Genomic DNA, 23,772 nt, shown 5'->3' on the forward strand with positions numbered 1-23,772 from the left:
AAATTAAAATGATTATATTTATGTAATAAGTAGCTTGAGCCTATGTTCCTGATCTGTCAAACTGGTACGTATATATCTATATATGTATTATTTTATTATTTATGTTAGTAATAATAATTATAAAGTGTTTTAGCTAATAATATAACTTATGGTATTCATTATTAATTACATATTCCATTTCCGTTTAATTTCTTCGCTGAGTTTGTTCTTGGGGTCTGGTTAGTGTTTGGTGCCAAGAAAGTTTCTTAATTTATGTCTTAATTTGTATATTTATTTTTTTTATTGTTGAATTGCCCCTTCACTGAATTTTTGCTCAACTCTTTGTACTCGTTTATAATTTTTTTCATGGTGTAAAAATAGCAATGCAGGTTTTGTTTTTATATAATTTCTATTTTATACAAACTCAGCGGCAAATCGTTAAAAACTATAATTTGTTTAATTAGCATTTATTAGTTATTGACTTAATTTTTTGTTTAATATACAACTATACATATTGTTATTGTTAGAAAATAATATATATTCTATAAATATTTAAATATATATAGAGTTCCAGTTTTTGCAAAAAAAAAAAAAAAAAAAAAAAATGTACACTTAAACATATTGGCACACTTTATGGTTCTTTTTTATTCATTTCTATTTCTTCATAATTTTATTTTTGTTAATTAAATAAGTTTCACATATAATTTAAATGGACGTTAGGAAAACTGAACATAATGCGACATCTTGTAATTGGTTTTCTCGTACAGCTTATAATGAATTATTTGTGATTTGTTAGTAGAAATAGATGCGAATAAAACAGAGGAACCCAGATTTGTTACGTTAGAAACATATATTTACATACATATAGTGCATATATGAATGTATATGTTTGCGTTTCAAATTGATCTATATAATCAAAGATTCGTGGATACTAAACACATGTATACATAGGTCGAAGCCAGACGATAACTAATGGAAAAAAGAATATATATATGTTTGTATGTATGTATATAAATACTTTAATTGCACGTAGTCCCGTTTAACTATTAATAGGTCTCCGCATATACATATACATATAATACTTAGTTCCTAGCATATCGTCTTTTAGCAGTAAATTATTCAAAGAATCGTATATTTAGCGTTTATGTAATTAAAGTAAAAACAAATATGTATATATAGTTTGCGATACAATATATATGTATGTGTATATAAACTGAGCTGGATTGACTATAACTGCTTTTTGGGATCGATTGCACGTTTCGTTTTCATTCTTATTGGACTTTGCGAATGGTGATCGATAGATCAAGGATGCCCATTAGTAGTAGGCGGGAAATGGATGATAGTTAGACGGATTGGAAGCATGATGATTTGCCGAAGGCAGCACCGGCGGCGGCCGTACGCCCGGGTGATAGTTGCTGGATGCCACCTGATGATAGGCTCCAAAGCTCCTAGCCATGTGTCGGTTCTGGGCAGCTGCCGCCGCCGATTCGCCAAGGAGACGTGATTGATCTGCGGTGCCCAGCAATCGATTGTTTTGCTCCATTAGCAGGTGGGCAGTGGGATCAACGAGAAGCCGGTGCTGATCCGCAGCCGCATTCGAGGCGGCCAATATGCGATGTTGTTCGACTGTCGAGAGCAGTCGATGATGCTCTAGGCTCTCACGACTCTGGTGCTGCATCTGTGAGGAGAGAAACGAACGATTGTTTCCCACCGCCATGTTGGCTGAATTAGGTGTCAGGTCCAGCGAGGCCATGCGCAGCATATCGTGATGCGGATGGTTGTAGGGCAGCTGCGGCGGCGACGACACCACATAGTTAGCGGTGCGACTAAGATCCACCGATGTGGTCTGATCGTGCTCTTGCTCGCCCAGCTGTTCGCTGAGCATGTTGTGCATCGTCGCCGATTGATGCTGCTGCATGGCCAGCTGACTACTGTGACCACTGTGACTACCATGCTCCTGCTGATGCACCACCGATGCCGGTGCCTGCTGCTGCGCCTGTGCTTGCTGGTTCTGCTCGCGATCTGAGAGTATGTCGTAGATGTGATGATGGTACCGGCTGCTCGGCAGCTGGAAGTTATGATGATAGTTGCTCGTCGCATTCGACCGTGAGCTCATGTCCAGCCCTTGAAGATCCGACATGTCGTTCGCAGCGCTGGCAGCAGCAGCAGCAGCAGCAGCAGCACTTGCCGCATTGCTATTGCTGCTCTGGCGATACTCGGCCGGTGAGTCCAGGTCTTGGCTGTTGTACTTCAAATTGCTGGCCATACTCTCATATTTGGAGTACATGAGATCGATCTGTGATTGCGGGAACTTCATGCGCATATCCTGCCCAGCGCTACACGGCAAGTGAGATCAGATTAGTAGGAGCATCTATTGGATCACTCGGATCACTGGACTTACCTGTTCTGTGGCATAATGCTGTTCTCTTCGTCGCTGGACATTTGGTTGTGTCGCGAGATATTGTGGCGTCGCTCCTGCTGCTCGTGCTCCTGAACGGCGCGTTTGTGACGCATCATGTCGCCGTTGAAGTTGTAGCGCGGAATGCTTGGCGAGGAGGCTGGCGAGATGAGCTCGTGCTCCGGATATGTGCTGCCCACGCTGGAAGCGTTGCGTCGCTGTGGTTGCAGCGCTGCCGGCAGAGGTGATGCGGATAAATTGTTGCCCGTCGTTGGAGCACCACCACCTCCGCTGGAGCTGCCCGCAGGCGTGCTGTTAGAGCCGGGTCCGCCGGCACCATTGCCTGCACCAAACATGCCTCCATAGTCGCGACCCGGCGATATGGGCGGCGGCGAGGGCGGTGTCCGGTGGTGCGACGAAGAGAAACCATCAGAATCCGGATGGTGGGGACGCGGCGTGCTGCCGGCATCCACATCTACATCGTTCTGGTTTTGATTGCTCTGCGGATTGGTGGGCGTTGAGGCGTTCGGCGAAATATTGCATGCTCCCTGGAACATAGGCAATGGCGGTATCTGCATGGGAAAGCTGCCCAGGTTCTTCATCATCTTCAATTCGTTCTCTAAGTTGTCCATGGTGGTGCCAATGCCAGCACCATTCGCTCCACTTCCACCACCACCACCGCCGCCGCTACCAAAGCGTTGCGCCTCCGTATCTACATGCGCGCTCATCGGACTATCGCTATTTATGTGGTTCTCGGTGGGTACCTGGTCAAGTACAAAAACCATGTTATCAATTGGACCAAGCATAATTTGGAAAGCATCCTGGATAACTATAACGATTAGATTGATATATAGCAGAGTGACAAAGCCCTTTCCATGTACCACTAGTTGACAATCGAAATCTCGCCTCTTAGTCTGAAAATCCTGATTCTGGTAGTACTGAAAACATATCTCACAAAGTGAGAGGGAGTGGTTTGCGATTAACAAAGGATATATGGGAAAATGTACACAAACATAAGTATCTAGGATGACGAGTATTTCTGTATACTCATTGGGGGCATGGCAATTCCCCTTACGAAATATACATACATATGTGTGCAAATCTACTGTTATTGTTGGCTCCTTCTATAGATTGACTATAGATTATAAAGTCAGTCAGTCAATATAATTCAATATATCAATACATTGCCTGCTGCAGATATACTACAAGGAAAGCCTAGGCTAGTTTCTAGTCATCTAAATTGTCACTCATTTATACGTAAGCTGCGCCTCTACAAAAGGCAAAACATTGAGTGGCTTCATTTGCGGCCAAACGCACCTTAAGATCACTGCTCTCGCTGTCAATCATGTTGCCAACGGAGTTGAGGGCTGCCTCCACTAGCATGCTGGCAGAGGAGGAGTTGGTACTGACGCCAACGCCGACGCCGACGCCAGTGCCAGCGCCGCTCAGTCTTGCGTTGGCATTGTTGTAGAAGGAGCTCATGAATGACTGCGAATGACTGAGCGAGTTCATTTGCATTTGCGGCGGCTCCACGCTGCTGGGCGCAGTGGGCGCGCCAGTCGGTGTATGATTGCCAGCAGCTGCACCACCAATACCACCATTACCGCCACCGCCACCACCGCCGCTGCCACCGCCACCGCCACTGCTTGTACCACCACCAGCGCCTGCTGCTCCACCATTGGCTGCCGCACTGTGGTGGTACTGGGACATGGCTGCGGCAGCAGCTGCCGCAGCAGCAGCCGCATTATTATTGGACTCGACGACATCCAGAAAGGAGCTGTTCTCGTCTTCCTCGCGGCTGTGAGCGCTATGCTGATGCTGATGCTGGTGACTAACATGGCTGGCCGAAGCGCTGCTCATGAGCCGCGCCAAGAAGTCACGGTTCTGCCCCAGCAGTTTGCTATGCTCTTCCACGGCGCTGGGGGGCACAGCAAACCCAAGATCCTGGCCAGCGCCGGCGCCGCCCGATAGCTGACCACAGCCAGCAACACCACCACCACCAGCCCCACTGCTGACAGTGGCATCGTTGGCCACATCGCCGCTGTCGCTCAGATGGTGATCGTCGGCGCCGATCCACTTCTTGCTGCCCTTGCTGACGACCAGATTCTGGCCAAGAGCCGCATTCATGGCGGCGCCGTGGCGATAGCCCGTGTCGTTGTGCGGCTGCTGTGACGATTGCTGTGTGTGCTGGTGAGCATGCGTGTGACCGTGGTGATGCGAGTGGTGTTGCTGCTGGTGCTGCTGCTGTTGCTGTTGTTGGTGATGCAAGTGATGCGCTGTGGTATCCTCGTCATCCTCATCATCGTCATCGTCCTCATCCAGGCCCACGCCTACTCCTACGCCCACGCCGCTCATGTGGCCCATCATGTGGCCAAGCTTGGCGGGATCCTCGCCGGCGCCGGCCATGGCGGAAACGGCGGCTGCCGCAGCAACCACTTGCTGCACTTGCTGCTGGGCACTCAGACGCTGCGCGGTGGTGGTCAGGAACGATTCGACCAGGCTAAGCTGAGCGTTTTGCTTGCGGCGCACCTGCTCCAGACGTACGCTCTCCTCCTCCACGTCGGCGTTGTGCAGCTGCTGTTGCTGCTGCTGGTGATGCGCGGCCGCCTGCTGCTGTTGTTGTTGCTGCTGCTGCTGCTGATGGGCGTGCGTGTGCGCATGAGCGTGTGCGTGGCTATGGGCATGATAGTGGGGTTGTTGCTGTTGGTGCTGCTGCTGGTGTTCCTGGTGATGTGACAAATGCGAGGGCGACTGATCCAAATGGCCGCCATGCAACTGTTGCTGCTGCTGTTGGTGGCATTGCTGTGCGTGTTGCTGGTGCTGCAGCTGTTGCTGTTGCTGTTGGTGCTGTTGCTGCTGTTGTTGTTGTTGTTGTTGTTGTTGTTGCTGCTGTTGTTGTTGCTGCTGCTGTTGGTGCTGCTGCTGGACGACAAGCGCCGAGGCCGGATCCTTCTTTCTCTTACGCTTACGGCTGGTGCCAGTCGTGGCACCTCCCACCAGGGCCGCCTGCTGCACCGAGGGCACTTTCTCGGCAAATATGCTAGAGATTTTGGAGCTGAGCAGCGACAGATTTGGTTCGTTACGGCACAAGTCCTTTATCGATTTGCCGCTCTTCTTGATGGCCTCAAATATGTTGTCATCACTATATTCCGTGTCACTCTGCATGGAGCTGCTGAGCATTGAGTTTTGGTTCTGATCCTCTAGGCTCTTGCGTCGCCGGCGCGGTGCTTGCTCTGTGAAGGAGACGGCAGCGTTAGGGCGTGGCGCTTGTGGTGCACCCAACAACGCCTGCCCCACTGGCTTACCCAAAAAGTCGACCTTCATGCCGCCCGAATAGGCATCGAAAGTATAGGCCACACTCCGCTCTATCTTCGGCATCTGCTCTTGCGTATAGTTGTGCACCTTCTTGTAATGGAACTGCAGGCACTGCTTTGTGGTGAAGGCGGCATTGCACTCTGGTTCCGCGCACCTGCAAATGACAGTCGTCGATCAATATCATTTAATATGTGCTTGTTCAGGCAACTTTGGCTATATATTATCAAAATACATAGGCTAAAGCAAGGCAGGTCAGACAGGGCCCGCCATTCGAGGCGAATCATTCATAAGCTAAAAGTACTAGTCGGGACTGACAATTATGCAATTAAAATGCGCATTCGATTATTATATTTATAGAATAGAATTAGGAAAAAAGGACACGTATGTGGAAAGATGCTAGCGATTTGCGCTGCTTGCCACGTGATTGAAACACGTATTCATTAACGACATCTGGTGTACTTGGACACAGCTGTAAAGCTCTATCAGAAATACTGAGATAACAAAAGCTTTTAAGGATCTCGGACCGATTTACATCCGACATATATCCGCCATAGTTTTTGGTCTTGGTCGGTCAGCCTGAGTATATCTATCAAATTTGATGTTTCTTGCATCAATACTGTCTAAAATATTACAGAATTTGAAAAAACCCCTATATTTCCAGGTCCGATTTGCCACGCTCCTAGTGGGCGTAGATATAAAAAGTTTTATCTTTATAGATTATAACAATAGCTTACGTGCAAAATTTCACCGTTCTAGCTTTAAAGCTCTAGGAGATACAGTTTTATCCGATTCGCCACGAACCCAATGGGCGTAGATATATCCGTCATAGCTTGTAATCTTGCGTGGTCAACCCGAGTCTACATTCCAAATTGCAGCTCTCTAGCTCTTCAACTAATATGATTTCTGGCATATCGGAAAATGCATTATTCGATTTGCACCGCCCCTAGTGGGCGGATCCGGAAAATTTTAACATTTTATATATCGGAGATATACACGAGTATGTGTTCCTAATTTCAAGTCTCTAGCTTCAATAGCGCAGAAATAATCTGCGTTAGCAAGACGAACATTGCATAAAACCAATATACTCGTTTCACTTTCGTGAATCAGTATAAAAAGGATGGGAAAACTTGAAGAATCTTCAAAGACTATGCTTAATTGGCCCTCAAGAGACGGAAACTTAGAGAAATAATGGAAGAAATGGATAATATACGTCTCACTATATACTATAAATATTTTTAGTGATGTCGATAATCGGCTTACTCACTTGAAAGGCCGCACGCCCGAGTGTGTGAGCATGTGTATCTTCAGGTTGCTGCGATTCTGGAAGAGTTTCTGGCAGCGCGGACAACTGACCACGGTCGAGTTGCGGCTGTGCACCTCCTTCGAATGGCGCTGCAGTGCCGCACGCGATCCTAGAAGTTTTGAACATAATTTACACTGAAAATCTCGTAAAACTTCAGCCATATCTAAAATGAAATTGTATGAAGAAAATGAAATTTTCGGATTGCGGTGATTTTGAAAGAAAATTAGTGAGTACAGAAATAGAATTTATAGGCAAATCGACAAACCCAACTAAAAAAAACACAAATCACAAAACGTAAGCCATTTACATAAATACACAGAAAGCATAAGTCACTAGATTGAACGAACCAAATAGCGTATAAGTGTATCAGTGGATGGTCCAGTCACTGCTAGAAACTCAAGATCAAAGACCAAATATCAAACACAAAGCAAATCATTCACTAAAAGCGATTATACAATGATGCGGTTTACGAATGCTGCGAATGTTGTTCTATATTAGTGCTTCTATGTGTCTAATTATGAGTTCCTAGATGGTTGATAGATACTTAAGGGGGCTATCCACAGACAAATTTGTTACACGAACATGTGTTCGTCAAATATTCGAATATGGATAGAAGTGTTCGTACGAAAATTTTGTTCGCCGTTTCTGTTCGCATAGAAATAGAAATGTTTCTATCTTACGGGTGTTAGTGCGAACGTGTTCGACAATGGATTCGAGTGTTCGCACGAACATCATTTCTAGGAATATTTCGGACAGTCAACATAGGCCAAAATAAACCGAAAATTTCTAGATTGTTTTTATAATGTCTTTGTGGCAAAATAAAAGCCAAAGCTATCAAAATAAAAAGTTGCGCAACAATTCATGGGACAAATTATAATTAAAATATAAAGTTGTCGAAGAAAACGCCACAATTAATGTCGTCAAAGCAAAAAAAAAAAAAAAAAAAATTGTCTGCACGCTGCAAACAGGCGTCAGGTGCTTTCCTTTATTTTAAATAAATATTCATTGCCATTAAGCTCTATTTTGTTTTCTTCCGCTGGCTTATTCACAGTCCGAAATTTGTTTTAAAATAATGTTCGCGATCATGTTCGTGTAACAAATTCGTCTGTGGATAGCCCCCTTTAAAGTAAATTGCCGTATATTTTGATATAATACTAAGACTGTCAAAAATTCATTCTTATGTAGCTGCTAAGCAGTTTGGTTGCTTTATGACAACCTTAAATACTTGAAGGAGCTTAAACCAACCTACTTCTTTGAAATGTGCTATATCGAAATCGTTATTGTGATCTTCCGTAAAAGTTCTTTACACATATAAGTATATATATAATAAAAATCTGATATATGCAATAATTATTTGATTATAATAATAATAGGGTTCCATTGTTTGACACATTACGCAACTCCTCCAAATGTAAAGTTGAATCTATTAAACTATTTGATAATAATCTAGAAGGATCATGTACATAATATGATCTCTGTGATGTATGTCAACTAAAGAGGGTAAACCAAATAAACCAAGCTTATATAAAAAATGTTTCGTCCAATTCGGCATCCAACTGTGTGTTTAAGTTATGACTGATGTTGGTGAGTGTCTGTGCGCTTTAATGGTTAGTTAATTGTTACGGCTAAGCAGGTTGCGTTATTTTACGATATTAGTACATACTATACGATATTTGTTAATATAAGGGCTTATTTATAATAGGAGTGTGGAGAAGCGGCACAAAAAAGTTGGGGTTGGCGTATTTGTTTATAATACGAGCTTACGATATACGATATACGATAGACTTGCTTACGTTTACGATATACAGACATCTACGCAAGTATTTATGATCTATGTTTATTGACTAGAGGTGGGGTTGCGGAAATGGGATTGGGATTGGAGTTGGGGCTGGGATTGGCATTGGGGCTGGGTCTGAGACTGGCATTGGCGGAGTAGCATGCCCGACTTACCACTGTGGACACGCTTAATATGCGCCTTGAGCTTCTGCGGCTGGCAGAATTTCCGACCACAGAAATCACAAACGGGCCGCGAACGATTTGGATTCGATGCACAGCCATAGGTGCGATGCATCTCCAGATAGTTGAGCCGTAGAAAGAATTTGTTGCAGAACTGACACTGGTATGCCCCCTTGCCATCGTGCTTTTCGGCCGCATGCTTCATAATGTTGTCCTTGCCGAGCACCGCCTCGCCGCACACCTTGCAGTGGTACTTCCTTATTGTGAGGCTCATCGATGGATCGTGAAAAACTGAGCAGTGCGTACGGTAGTACAGTGGGTGCTCAAACTTCAAGTTGCAGCCGCCGCAGTCTGTTTTTTAGGAAGAGGATAAAATGGAGAAGTTTATGAGTTGAATGTTAGTCAAAACACTTGATAATAGTTCCAACTGTCATTAGCTCGAACAATGTGTGGCTGCGACGGAATAGAAATTACTAATTAGCTGTGAAGTCGAAGCAAACTTTCCACACTGTTGATAGCTTGCGAACAAAAAGCAAAAGGAGAAGAAATTGTATGATGGTCGGCTGAATGAGAGGCTTACTTGTCTTCTCGGTGTGTTTCTTGCGCCACATAGTGTTGCAGTCGTCACTCCAGTAGAGCAGCTCCATGCCATTGCGTAAATCCCGACAGCTCACAAAGTACGCCTGTCGGTCGATGGACACGAGGTTCACGTTGCGCTCCTCGTAGCTGGGCGCTGGGCGGATGAAGCGTAGCCAGTTGGAGGCATTGGGGTTATCGCAGCAGAGAAGATACGATTTGTCAGCACCGGCCTCGCACATCTCGAATATCCATTTCATGTCGCTGCCCTCACGCACCTCGCCGGTCTGCACCGGCTGTCCGATGAGCGGCCCCAGCTTCGTGTAGGCTCGGACCTCGGTGCGGGCGAAGACGCCGGTGACATTCGGCTCGACGTTGTGAAGCTCGAACTCGGCGGGCACCGAAGCCTCGGCGAATGTTATCAGTGGCTTGGTCTCTAGCTCGGACAGCTGCGATGATTCGTCCATGTCCATGTCCTCCATATCATCCTCGTCGTCAACGTGGCGCGGTCTGCCCACCTTCGCCTGCCGCTGGGCATCCGCCTTCAGTTTGGCTAGCGCCTCCAGATTGCGGCGTTCAATCCACTCGGCCAGGTCCACTGCGTCCGTCACATTGCCACAGGCATTGCGCAGCGGGCACAGCTTGTGATCATGCGAGATGGAGCACTCGCGGCACGACTGCTGCGATCTGAACGCAATGTCATGCTCATCCTCCTCTTCCACAAAATTCTGCTCCAGTTTCATCTCACGCGCTAGCGCCTCCTCATCCAGCTCCTCGTCGTCCTCCTCATCGTCATCGCCCGGACCAGCAGCCGAATCGTCTTCGGGCTCGTCATAGCTATTCGGTGGCATCATAGCCGGTGCCGCAGCAGCTGCTGCTTTGGCGGACTGGGACTTCTTGCTGCTGTTTTGGCTCTTGGAGCGCACATGAAAGCTTCCTAACTGGCCGTTGCTGGCGCTGCTGGCATCAACCGTATCCGCGTTGGGCAGCATCGTCGGTGCTACTGTGGTCGGATGAGCAGCGGCTGCTGCTGCTGCGGCGGCTGCTGCCGCTGCTAGCTGCTGCTGTTGCTGCTGCTGGTGCTGAAGTTCCTCCTCCTCGTCCTCATCCTCGTCACTGCGTTGTGCTGCCGCAGCAGCAGCCGCTGCTGCCGCTGCAGCTTTTTTGAGGCAAAGTGCACTTGGTAGCGGCTCCTTGCTGCATGCTTCCAGCTCGCTCTTAATCTTCTCTGCGATGCGGCAGTCTAGCACCTCCGGCAGCGCCGATGAGGCGGCCGCTACTGCGGCGGCTGCCGCGGCTGCTGCTGCGCCTGCTTTGAGGGCAGCTGCTGCTGCCTTCACTTCCTGCTTCTTCGTCTTAGAGGTGCTGCCGAAGCTGTTGTTGTTATTGTTCTTGTTGTAACCAGCTGCAGGACCAGCTTTACCCTTAGCGCCGGCATAGCCATTAAGTGCATCGGTTGTGAAATGGACCCGCTTCTTGTAGCGCTTGCGTTGTGGCGGCGTCGGCGTGGCCATAGCAGCAGACATGCTAGCAGCTGACTCCAAGCTGCCATTGCCATTCTCTGGCGGTGTCGCAAAGTCCTTAACGCTCAGATTCGGCTCTAGCTTGAAGTTGCCATCGAATCCTTTGGTGGGCGTGTTCGCCGGTGACGGAGGTGGCAAACTGGAAAAGCAGACAAAAAAAAGTTAGTTTAAGGATTTGTTAAGGAGTGACGACTGATGAGTGATGTGCAGGTGAATATGGGTCGACAAAATCCGGAATTTTCTACGTATAGCGCCACGTTAATGCCTGCACCTCCAACCACATTTCTAACGCCCACCAGCAACATCCAAATTTCGCTCCTACTGCGTTTGATTAATTTAGCCAACGATCGCTGTCACTTTATGTCTGGGTGCCTGGCCAGGAGTCAGGACTGTGTCGTATGTAGGGTTGCCCACTATTCACTGTTCGTTGCTACATTCAAGGGAATGCAACTGATGTATCTCCAATTGGAATTGACATATTCTGAATATTGCTTGGGCCAACCAAGCACAACATCTGATTATGCCAAAAGCCCTGGAGACGTTTATAAGGCTAAAACTGAATTGTTTATAACAGGGACCGCAAATAAGAGTTACGCATTTAAAAAAATTGAGGGTCAAAAGAACTCCCAAGAAGAGAGAGGAAATCACACATAAGGATTTGTTTTATGGCGCATTCAAAAAAAGGATAAACTTTTATTTGTAATTTTTTATTAAAAAATTATATTTAATTATTAAAATTGATTTTTATGATAAAAATCAAAAATAATTATTACAGAACAATTTTTATATAAAAACAAGTAAGAAAGCTCTAGTCGAGACTACTCGACTACGAGATCCCCTGAACCCTTGGAGTAATAGCTATTTCAATAATTTTTCGCGTCTTTCAGCTTACACAAGAAACACGCACACACACACACACACACGCACGCACGCACGCACGCACACACAGGCATACATACACACATACACACACACACACATACACAAACAATAACATACATATACACACACAAGCATAAACACGCATGGGCGGCAGTGAGCGCTTACTATGAGAACTTAATTGCTTAATAACTTTTTTGTGGACGTACGATCTTCATGAAACTTTCAGATTATGATTATGACATGGATATGCATGTAATTGCCAAAGCACAAGTCTCTAGTATTTGAAATACGCTTTTTACAAAAGTGTGGGTGAGGGGGTGAATTTAAGGGTGGGGGGTAATTTTTAACAAAAACCGAAATTGTATAAATTGCATACAGGCATACATTAAAAATTTCGAGACTCTAGCAATAAAGGTGTAAAAGATATAATTTTATAACTGGTTTTCGATAAGGTTTTTTATCGATAAAAAAGATCGGGATGAGTTATCGATTTTTAATGATAAACTTGATATGCGCGCTGTAATTACGAACATTTTAAAAAAAATTTGAAGTCTCTATCTCTTATATCTTCTGAAATCAACGCGTTCATACATACGGACAGACGGACAGACGGACGGACGGACAGACGGACAGACAGACGGACAGGGCCAAATCAACTCAGCTCGTCGCCCTGATCAAGAATATATATACTTTGTGGGGTCTGCCACGCCTCCTTCTGCCTGTTACATACATTTCAACAAAACCATTATACCCTGATTTCCCATTGAAAATGGGTTCAGGGTATAACAAGTAAGAAGGCTCCAGTCGAGACTGCTCGACTAGGAGATACCCTGAACCCTCTAAGCTGATATTCTAATCATTCTGCACTTCCTGTATGCACACATGCATCCACACGGACGCATAAGCCAGCGCTCTGCTAACTGCGCAGTAAGCAGCGACTGCGCTTGGGCTGCGCTGCAGTGTGGGCAATATTATGAGAATTTATTTGTTGAATAATTTCTATTGTAGACATACGATCTTAATGAAACTTTCAAAACGTAATCATATAATGAATGTGTGTGTACATTCCAAAGCCCAAGTCTCTAGTACTTGAAATTTTTTACAAATTGGGGGAGAAGGGGGCGTGGTATCCAAAATCTGTAAATTACCAAATCTTTGTATCGATTAACTTTATATATAACGCAAATTTGAAGACTCCAGATCTAAAAGTGTTCAAATTATAATTTACAATAAAATAAAAATAAAATATAATAAAATTTGATTTTCATTATAAAAATTGAACTGAAATATCTCTTGAACTAAAGGAGCTAGATCATATATTTATATATATATATATGATCTACGCATTAATAACTTTCATTTGATGTATAATACGTATGTAAATATGTACATGTATATGTACATATACATATATATTCAATTATATGCTTGGGCGCTTGTCCAGGGCACTTGCGCTGTGCACTTATCCGTACCTATTTAGCAGGTAATGTGAGGGGGAGACACATACAAATATAGCATAATCACTATATATATGTATGTACATACATATGTTTATATGTATATAGATGTATTATTGTCACCTTTCCCCAAAAAAAAGTTAATGATAAAGTCTATGGCAAGCAACATTCCTAGTGAGGATCTAGCTAAAAACTTGGAGAAGCGTGAGGAAATACTTACAACAAATGAAGTCATTCTGTCTTCAATTTATTTGGATCCCAGAATTCGGCGGATTCTTCTTAAGAATCCACTTCAGCTGGCGACAACCAAAAATCATTTGGTAGGATTGATGCGCCAAATACTTGCCTTAAATAAAAAGGTGAGCCTAATAGATAGGACGATGGGCTTGAAATGACATCGCAAAGCACATGCTCATTTTTGAACGCCTATTTGAACTCCATTGAGGTTGCGTCTGACTGTAAAGAGTCTGAGGAAGAAGACAAACCGGAGCTCAAATTGGCCAGAACCGAGAGGCCAATAGACTTAAACGTGGATATTATGTGCTATTGGGAGGACAAAAAGTTTACTTATCCACGATTGTACCGTCTTGCCAAGATAATTCACTCGGTGCCTGCCACGCAGGTTTCGGTGGAAAGGGCATTTTCTGCTCTTAAGCTTGTGCTGACAGATTTAAGGTCTAACCTTAGTGCAGATTTATTAAAAACAAGTAAGAAAGCTCTAGTCGAGACTACTCGACTACGAGATCCCCTGAACCCTTGGAGTAATAGCTATTTCAATAATTTTTCGCGTCTTTCAGCTTACACAAGAAACACACACACACACACACACACGCACGCACGCACGCACGCACACACAGGCATACATACACACATACACACACACACATACACAAACAATAACATACATATACACACACAAGCATAAACACGCATGGGCGGCAGTGAGCGCTTACTATGAGAACTTAATTGCTTAATAACTTTTTTGTGGACGTACGATCTTCATGAAACTTTCAGATTATGATTATGACATGGATATGCATGTAATTGCCAAAGCACAAGTCTCTAGTATTTGAAATACGCTTTTTACAAAAGTGTGGGTGAGGGGGTGAATTTAAGGGTGGGGGGTAATTTTTAACAAAAACCGAAATTGTATAAATTGCATACAGGCATACATTAAAAATTTGGAGACTAGCAATAAAGGTGTAGAAGATATAATTTTATAACTGGTTTTCGATAAGGTTTTTTATCGATAAAAAAAGATCGGGATGAGTTATCGATTTTTAATGATAAACTTGATATGCGCGCTGTAATTACGAACATTTTAAAAAAAATTTGAAGTCTCTATCTCTTATATCTTCTGAAATCAACGCGTTCATACATACGGACAGACGGACAGACGGACGGACGGACAGACGGACAGACAGACGGACAGGGCCAAATCAACTCAGCTCGTCGCCCTGATCAAGAATATATATACTTTGTGGGGTCTGCCACGCCTCCTTCTGCCTGTTACATACATTTCAACAAAACCATTATACCCTGATTTCCCATTGAAAATGGGTTCAGGGTATAAAAACGGGTATAATAATGTTCTTAAAACTAAATAAATAGTAAACTTATACTAAGTGTTATATCTATGGGTGCAGGGAAAGGTGACAATAATACATCTATATACATATAAACATATGTATGTACACACATATATATAGTGATTATGCTATATTTGTATGTGTCTCCCCCTCACATTACCTGCTAAATAGGTACGGATAAGTGCACAGCGCAAGTGCCCTGGACAAGCGCCCAAGCATATAATTAAATATATATGTATATGTACATATACATGTACATATTTACATACATATTATACATCAAATGAAAGGTATTAATGCGTAGATCATATATATATATAAATATATGATCTAGCTCCTTTAGTTCAAGAGATATTTCAATTCAATTTTTATAATAAAAATTGATCTGTAATAATTATTTTTGATTTTTATCATAAAAATCAATTTTAATAATTAAATATAATTTTTTGTAAATTTATCAAAAATCAATAATTATTTTTTAATTTTTGCTATAAAAATTATAATCGTTACGATCCCTGGTTTATAATAGTAAGATACATACATAATCATGGTCTATCTATTAGCTTATAAGTATTTATAAAAACTCCATCCATTTTTATACCCTAAGCCCAATTTCAATAAGAAATCAGGGTATAATGGTTTTGTGAAAAGTATGTAACAGGAGACGAAATCATCGCAGACCCCATAAAGTATATATATTCTTGATAAGCACGACGAGCTGAATCGATATAGCCCTGTCCGTCTGTCCGTCCGTATGAGGGAGCCGATCTCAGAAGATATAAAAGCTAGAGAGCTAAATACTCGTGTATACCCTACGCAGTACTAGTTTATCATATTGTTTTCGATAACTCATCCGATTTCTTTTTTATCGAGAATAATCAATAAATTGACTACGTTCTTTCAGCATGATTCGAATATCGCAGTCTCGACTAGAGCACTCTTACTTATTCAAGTCGGTGACGAATTGCAATTACCTTCCTAATTATTTAATGGGCAGTGGATTAGCTTTAGGTGTTTAGTTCCTTGCTACAGCAACTGGTTGTATGATGAAAGCGTTCTATCCCCTTGCTTAATTCGCTCATACTATGTGGATATCCCTTTGTATCCCTGACTAGGCAAGTGAGGCGACCAGTCAGTATGTCATATGGACGCCACTCTGACGCTCTAATTACCAGTTTGAAAACACGTTCATATATTGCACTTGCATATGTCATAGTAGGTGGGTATGTATGTAGGTATACATATCTATCAATCCATGCGTTACTGCACGGTGTTGCGATAGCTTCCCCACCTCGCTGTACTCCATAAGCATTTACCTATTCTCAGCTGTGTTTTCTGCACAGGAAATTCATCAGCAGAACGCCGAACGTTAAGAGTACATAGTATGGCCATGTTATTATTGTTGTCGCTGAATGTTGCACATGGTCCATAGTAACTCTTACATTGTGCGTCTTTATCTCTCTCTCTCTCTCTCTCTCTCTCTCTCTCTCTCTCTTTATCTGTGCCTGTATGTGTTTGTGTTATTCTTCATTAAATCGCCCACCATAAGACTTTAACAACAATATCGAAAACAGCGTCAACACCACAGAAACAACTGGTAGTCAGTCAGCAACCCAACCGATCCACACTTACACCTAAATACACACACACACACACATATATGTATATGGAAGCCATCTCTAGGCATCTCTCGCACCACTTATCCTGCTTACTTTGCGGCTCCCAGACCAAAACCCTGAAAGCAAGTCAAAATATATGCTCTCTTTTCCCTTTTCCACTTATCCGACTCCCTCTTTCTTCAACCTTCCACCATTCATTCATTCGCTTTCGCCTTAGCCTTCGCCAACTGTATCGGCCTCGACTGAGTTTACAGTTAGCTGTTTGTGTTTCTGTTTCAGATGTGCTCGGTTCTTTTCCTATTTCCCAGTGTTCGTACATACATTTGTAAATATGTTTATGTATTTGTGTGGGTGTGTGTGTGTTTGTGCAAGTATTACTGTATGTATGTGCAAGGATGAGTGTACTTAATGCGCCAATGAGTAACACACACGAAGCGAGACGCCAGAAACTGAATCAGATTCCGAATCAGCCCTCATTGAAACGCATCAGCCCACAGCCCAACGCAGCGAGCCAACCCCATGCGACGCCCTCAGCAGCACATTAATAGCAAAGCAGGAACAGCAACAACAGCACACAAACATACACATGCGAAATGTCGAAAATGCGCAGAAATTGGCGACAAAAGCGAAATACGAGAAAATAAATAAACACGAAATGAACGAAAAGCTAAAGGGGCCCATCCACTTGCGAACATGTTCGCCGAACATTTTGTGTTCGTCGAATGTTTGCATGTGGATGGTAGTGTTCGCACGAACATTTTTTTCGCCGACAGTGTTCGCGAAGAATAGAAATGTTTATATTTTACGCGTGTTCCTGTGAACATGTTCGACAATGGATTCAAGTGTTCGCACGAACATCATTTCTAGAAATATTTCGGACAGTCAAGACATGCCAAAATAAGCCGAAAATTTCTAGATTGTTTTCATAATGTTTTTGTGGCAAAATAAAAGCGAAAGCTATCAAAATAAAATGTTGCGCAACAAATCATGGGACAAATTATAATTAAAATATAAAGTTGTCGAAGAAAACGCGACAATTAATGTCGTCAAAACAAAAGCAAACTGTCTGCACGCTTTATACAGGCAGGAACTGGCCAAAATCAAAAGAAGCGCAATGTCAGGTGCTTTATTTTGTTTTAAATAAACATGTATTGCCAATAAGGCCACAATTTTGTTTTCATCCGCTAGCATGTTTACAGTCCAAAATTTGTTTTAAAATGATGTTCGACGAACAATGTTTGCCCAGTGGATGGGCCCCTTAAGAAAAGCAATGCGTGGACATTCGTGCACAGTCGTTTAATAGTATGTGTGTCTGTATGTTTGTGTGCTGCAGCCGTTTATATTAGTCATGGGAATGTCGCAATAGAGCCTGGGAGGCACATGGCCGAAATTACAGTTCAGCAGAAAAAAAAAACATGTTTTAACCGTAGCCAAAAGCTAGGCAGAATGCAGACGATTTTGCAGAAGTATAAGATTTCATTATGCAAGGGATGTGCTAAAGCTGAGCTTAATCACATTGCTACATTAAAAGTGGATTTAAGAAGCTTTCTGTACTGTTATTAATTTTGTAATATACATACATATATAGTGGAGTATAATGTATTCATGATTATTCAATCTTTTGAGCTTTAAAGTAATACAGCGATTTTCTATAGCTTTATCGCAAAGCTTAAGCCTGATGTCAGAGTGGCCGCGATAAGCGATGCGATAATATGGAGCGACAATGAGCGAGAAAGCTCTACATGCAGATTTACATGTAATCGCTTAAAACATGTCAGAGTGCAAGCGAAGCGAGAAGAGAGCCAAAGCGAGAAGTAAAGCGAGTTGCGAGAAAGCATTTCTGAAATGCTTTCTCGCTTCATCGCGTAATAAAGCTTTTCATATACGTGTGTTTTCGGTGCGTGCTGAGCTTAAATAACCGTTGGTTAGTAGGTGAAATATATTCTTTTTGGCAATTCAAGCAATATTTCTCTCTTTCACTCTGACATGCCATCGCTTTGCAGATCGCTCCGATATTTATCGCTTATAGCATCGCATCGCTTATCGCGGTCACTCTGACATCAGCCTTAGAGTAGACGTATAATTAAAACATTAAGCACTGGCTACTGACGCTGAAAAATCATTGGGGGAAACTGAAGCTTGAAGGAGTTGTTATCAGTCGATTGTGCTTAGCTTTGCAAGAACATAATACAACGACAATATATAGTCATTATAGAATTAAACAAGTAAGAAGGCTCCAGTCGAGACTGCTCGACTAGAAGATACCCTGAACCCTCCAAGCTGATATTCTAATCATTGTGCACTTCTTCTATGTACACATACATACTCATGCACTTATAAGCGCTCTGCTAACTGCGCAGTAAGCAGCGGCTGCGCTGGGCTGCGCTGCAATGTGGGCAATATTATGACAATTTATTTGTTGAATAATTTCTTTTGTAGACATACAATCTTAATGAAACTTTCAGAGCGTAATCATATGATTAAAATGTGTGTACATTCCAAAGCACAAGTCTCTAATACTTGAAATCTTTACAAATTGGGGGAGAAGGGGGCGTGGTATCCAAAATCTGTAAATTACAAAATCTTTGTGTCCATTAACTTTATACACAACGCAAATTTCTCTAGTCTCTAGGCTTAAAAGTGTTCAAACTAGGCTGAAAAAACCAAGTCGATTTTTCGATTATTCTCGATAAAAAAGTTATCGGATGAGTTATCGAAAAATGTGATAAACTTGTACTGCCTATGGTATACACGAGTATACATACCAAATTTCAGCTCTCTAGCTCTTATATCTTCTGAGATCCTTTTGCTCATATGGACGGACGGACGGACGGACGGACAGGGCTATATCGACTCAGCTCGTCGTCCTGATCAAGAATATATATACTTTATGGGGTCTGCGATGATTCCTTCTGCCTGTTACATACTTTTCACAAAACCATTATACCCTGATTTCCCATTTTCAATGGGTTCAGGGTATAAAAAGTCCCCAAATGCAAATTACTTATCTTATTTACGAATTATCTAATGGCAATTATTATACCCGTATGCATCTTCGAGCAGTCCATGGAACAAAGTCAAAGGCAAATAAAATCAATTTATCTATTGGCGTCCATGTGTATGTGGGGGAATGTGCGAGACTACGAATGGCGGGCTATCAACAAGACCAAAAACAACATCGAGAGCAAGCCAAGACGTGGCAAGGTATCGGCAAGAGCAACCGCGACTGCAACTACAACTGTAACTGCAACGCTGCACCTACAGTGGCAAAAGAGCCAACAGTAACTTGAAGAAAAACACACCGCGCATTTTCATTTCATGTTTGTGTTTGTATATGTGAGCAAGAGGGGTGAATGCCGTTTGAAATGCAAGCACACACACACAACCACTCATACACTCACACAGTCGCGCATGAGAATTGGCCGCATGGCATGCAAATGCATGCAAAACGTCGTTCCATGTGTGCGCATGTTACATTGTTTGTTGTGTGCATGTGTGTTGCTTCTTCCGCTTCCGCTGACATCATGGCGGCTGCAGCGACGTCATCGCCATTGCCATCGCACACACATACACAGAAAACACAGCGGGCACCGGCTCAATCCCTGGCTCCTGCTCCGGCTCCATCCTCTGCTCCGGCTACGGCTCAGCCAGCGACACAGGCAACATGAAAGCGCCGTTGCATGCAACCGCACGAATGCCGCATTTGTGCCTTTGTAGCTGCATGGCGCAGAGGGCACAGTGCAGTTGATTGTAGATTTCTGTGGAGCTTCGGCGAGTAGGCGAATGGGGGTGATGTGCGAGTGTGAATGTGAATAGGAATGGGAACAGGAATGGGTATGGCTGAGTTACACCATAATGCAGTCGGGCATGAATCGCTTCAACATGGTATGCTTTTGTGCCGCACGTTTCCCCTGCGCTTTGCCACCCCATCATCATAGTTCGCAGGACGCGGCAGACGTGGTGCCAAGCAGTGCCCAAAAGTTTTTTGTCGCTAGCTCTGTCTTTCCTTCTCTTTGCATGTGTATTTCTATGCGTGCTTGTGCCGTTTCAGCAAGCTACAATCTTGGGCAACGAAGCGTTGGCATATCTTTGGTTGCCTATTGCGGCGTTTGTTCGTGTTCTTCATTCAACTTAATTCGCTTTAACTTAACTCGCCGCAACTCGCGTTACGCAACGTCACGCCGCTTTATATTTTTGCCTTTATCTTTGCTTTTACTTTTTTTACGGCAATTCGCTCTTGAGCAGCGAGAGTAAGCACAGTTAGCGGTATCTAAGCAAATTATTTGCGATCACACTCAAGAGAATTTCAAGAGACCCTGAAGAGAGAGAGAGAGAGAGAGAGAGAGGGAGATGGGGGGGGGCAGAAAGAGAGAGAGAGACAGATATATATACACAGGCAGGAAGAGTAACGGATAGAGAGGGAGAGACAAACAGAATCCGATATAGAGAGAGACACAGAGAGAGAGAGAGACAGGAAAAGAGATACAGACAGAGTGAAATTTCCATTAGGATTGTCTCGAAGAGTATATCTTTTTAAAGTATCAGTTGAATCAAGATTCGAGATTCGTTGCTCAAGAATGATCATTCCGGCTATGCATATATGTTTATGTGAATTCTATATTTGGATCACATAAGCTAATCCTTAAGCCTGTACTACGAAAGTGGATCCAAACTAGGCAAGAATGGAAAATAAAGTACAAAACAAAGACTGCGTAATACTCGTTCATGGCTCAAAAGCTAATATAATTTTTACCAAAACAGCTTATTGTAGTACTTCTAATTATCTATGGGCTATATAAAGTATATATATATATATAACAAACTATTATATATTGTATCTTTAAGGATTCTTGAGTTATGATAAACTCATTTTATGACTCTTCAGATAGAAAATAGGTCTATATGCTGTAACATTAGGGCGCAAATATCGCTTTTAGAATAGACATTGGTCTTTCTCATTTCATTTAGCTGATCTTTCACTAACTGGGGCATATAATGGAAGAGTTGCTTTTGAAAAATTATGGACTCACTTGTTTAGTCTATCCGTGTCGTTGTCGGCCAGGTTGAGGAGGTAGGCCACGAACTCGACGTCGTTCTTGAACTGCAGCCGGGTGCGCATGTGCTCCCACTTTTCGGCGTTCTTTGTGCCGATGTAAATGTTCTTGCTGTAATTCTGGTGGCGATATTTGCGTCGTTCGCTGGCAGCACTACCGCTGCCACTGCCACTGCTCGACTGTTGATGGTGCAGCTGTGGCTGGTGCTGCTGTTGCAAGTGGTGGTGGTGGTGGTGCTGCTGCTGTTGATGCTGATTTTGCTGTTGCGGCTGTTGTTGATGGTGATGCGAGTTGCCGCTGTGCCGCGATAGCTGCTGCTGCTGCTCGTTGATGACGCTGCAGAGTGTCGAACTGAGCGCATGATTGCTGTTGTTGTTGGTGGAAAAGCTAGTGTTGCTGTTGCCACCAATAATGCTGTTGCTCGGCGCTGGTAAGCTGTTGCTGCCACCATTCCCACCGCCGTTGCTGCTGCCCAATCCAAGATTGCCTGCATTGTTAGCCATGTCTAGCACCGGGGCATTCTCCAGCTGGGCCGCTGCCACGTTTGCTGCATTTAGTTTAGCTGCAGTTGCTGCTGCTGCGGCGGCTGCTGCCGCTGCTGCGGCAGCGGCCACAGCACTCATATGCAGGCCGCCGCTCTCGGCGGCAGCGGCGCCGCTCAGATGCCCCGAAGTCAACGCTGTGCGACTGTCCACATCCTCATCGTCTTCATCGTCGTCATCCTCGTCTTCATCCTCGTCATCGTAGTCCGCCTGTTCCGTTTGACTGTGATCGTGCAAGTGGAGTCCGTGGCGTAAATCGGCGGGCAATGTTGGTGTTGCTGGGGCGGTGGTTAGGCTATGCATATTGTTAATGTTGTTGCTGCTAATGTTGTTGTTGGCTAGTTGCTGTTCCATAGCATCCTCATCATCATCGTCCTCATCATCGTAGTCATCGTCGTCCTCGTCTAGCAACTGCTCCTCGTCTTCCTCCTCCTCATCCCTTTCATTATCAAGCTGCTTGTTGTTGTTGCTGGTGCTTTCATTGTTGTTGTTGTTGTTGTTGTTGTTGTTGTTGTTATTGTTGTAATGATTTTGATGTTGCTGCGGCTGTTGCTGTTTGCCATTGTGCAATGCATTGACAGCGGCAGCAACAGCCGCCGTTGTGGCTGCTGCCTGCGCTGCAGCTGCTGCCGCTGCCTGCGCCGCTATTGCATCGCTGTTGCTGTCGTCGCTGCTTTGCGTGCTGTTGCTGCTGCTTCTACTTCTGATGTTGTTGTTGCTATTGTGTTGCAAGCCATTTCCAATGTTTTCGCTGTTGTTGTTATTGTTGGTGTTGGTGTTGTTGTTGTTGGCGTTGTTATTGTTGCCCCTATTAATGCTGTTGCTGCTACCGCTATTGCTGCCACTGCTAGCACTCAGTGCTGCTGCTGCAGCTGCCGCTGCGGCAGCGGCGGCGCGACTGAGAAAAGGCGCGCGTGGCACTAAAGGCGTATCGGAATTATCCGAGCTGTCATTAAAATCATATGCGCTAAAATCGGCGACATTGCTACTGCTGGCTGCTGCTACTGCTGCTGCTGTTGTTGCTGCTAATGTTGATGTTGCTGACGGTGCTGTTGTTGCTTTCGACATATTTGCATCTGTGTTCAGTTTTCTGCTGTTTTGGTTATTGTTGTTGCTGCTGCTGGCAATGCTGCTCCTGCAGGTGCTGCTGGTGCTGCTGCTGCGACTGCTGCTGTCGCCGGCGCTAAATGGCGTCGCGGCCTGGCAGCGCTTTAAAACCGTTGTTGTTGTACCTGCTGATGATGTTTCCGTTGCTATTCTTGCTGTTAGTGATGCGCTTTGCCGAACGCTGCTCAGTTTTTGCTATTTGTTGTTGTTGTTGCTGCTGTTGCTGCGGCGCGAAGTACTACTGCTGCTGCTAACGACACCTCTCTCGGCTTCTGCTTCCGTCGCTGTCGCTGCCGCCGTCGCTGCTGGCGATGCTTCTCTTGGCACCTCTCTTTGCCTCTGCTGTTGTTTCTGCTTCTGCTTCTTCTTCATTATTCACACACACAATTCGCGTGCGAGGCTCACACACACACACACACACACACACGCGCACACGCGCGCAAAGAGAGACTAGCACACACACACACACACA

At 44.1% G+C, this 23,772-nt stretch overlaps 1 protein-coding gene across 1 annotated transcript; it reads right to left on the bottom strand.

The window, feature by feature from the left end:
- Positions 1–573: 573 nt before the first annotated feature.
- On the bottom strand, positions 574–23,715 carry LOC6586320. The gene is given in 8 exon segments (XM_032733203.2): positions 574–2,315; positions 2,381–3,141; positions 3,695–5,610; positions 5,683–5,846; positions 6,957–7,158; positions 8,946–9,302; positions 9,532–11,189; positions 21,628–23,715. Coding segments are annotated over 8 exon segments (8,124 nt in total). The 5' UTR covers positions 23,673–23,715; the 3' UTR covers positions 574–1,294.
- Between the last annotated feature and the right edge of the window lie 57 nt (positions 23,716–23,772).

The sequence above is a fragment of the Drosophila mojavensis genome, unplaced genomic scaffold, assembly GCF_018153725.1.
Source record: "Drosophila mojavensis isolate 15081-1352.22 unplaced genomic scaffold, ASM1815372v1 contig_136, whole genome shotgun sequence".
NCBI lineage: Eukaryota > Metazoa > Arthropoda > Insecta > Diptera > Drosophilidae > Drosophila > Drosophila mojavensis.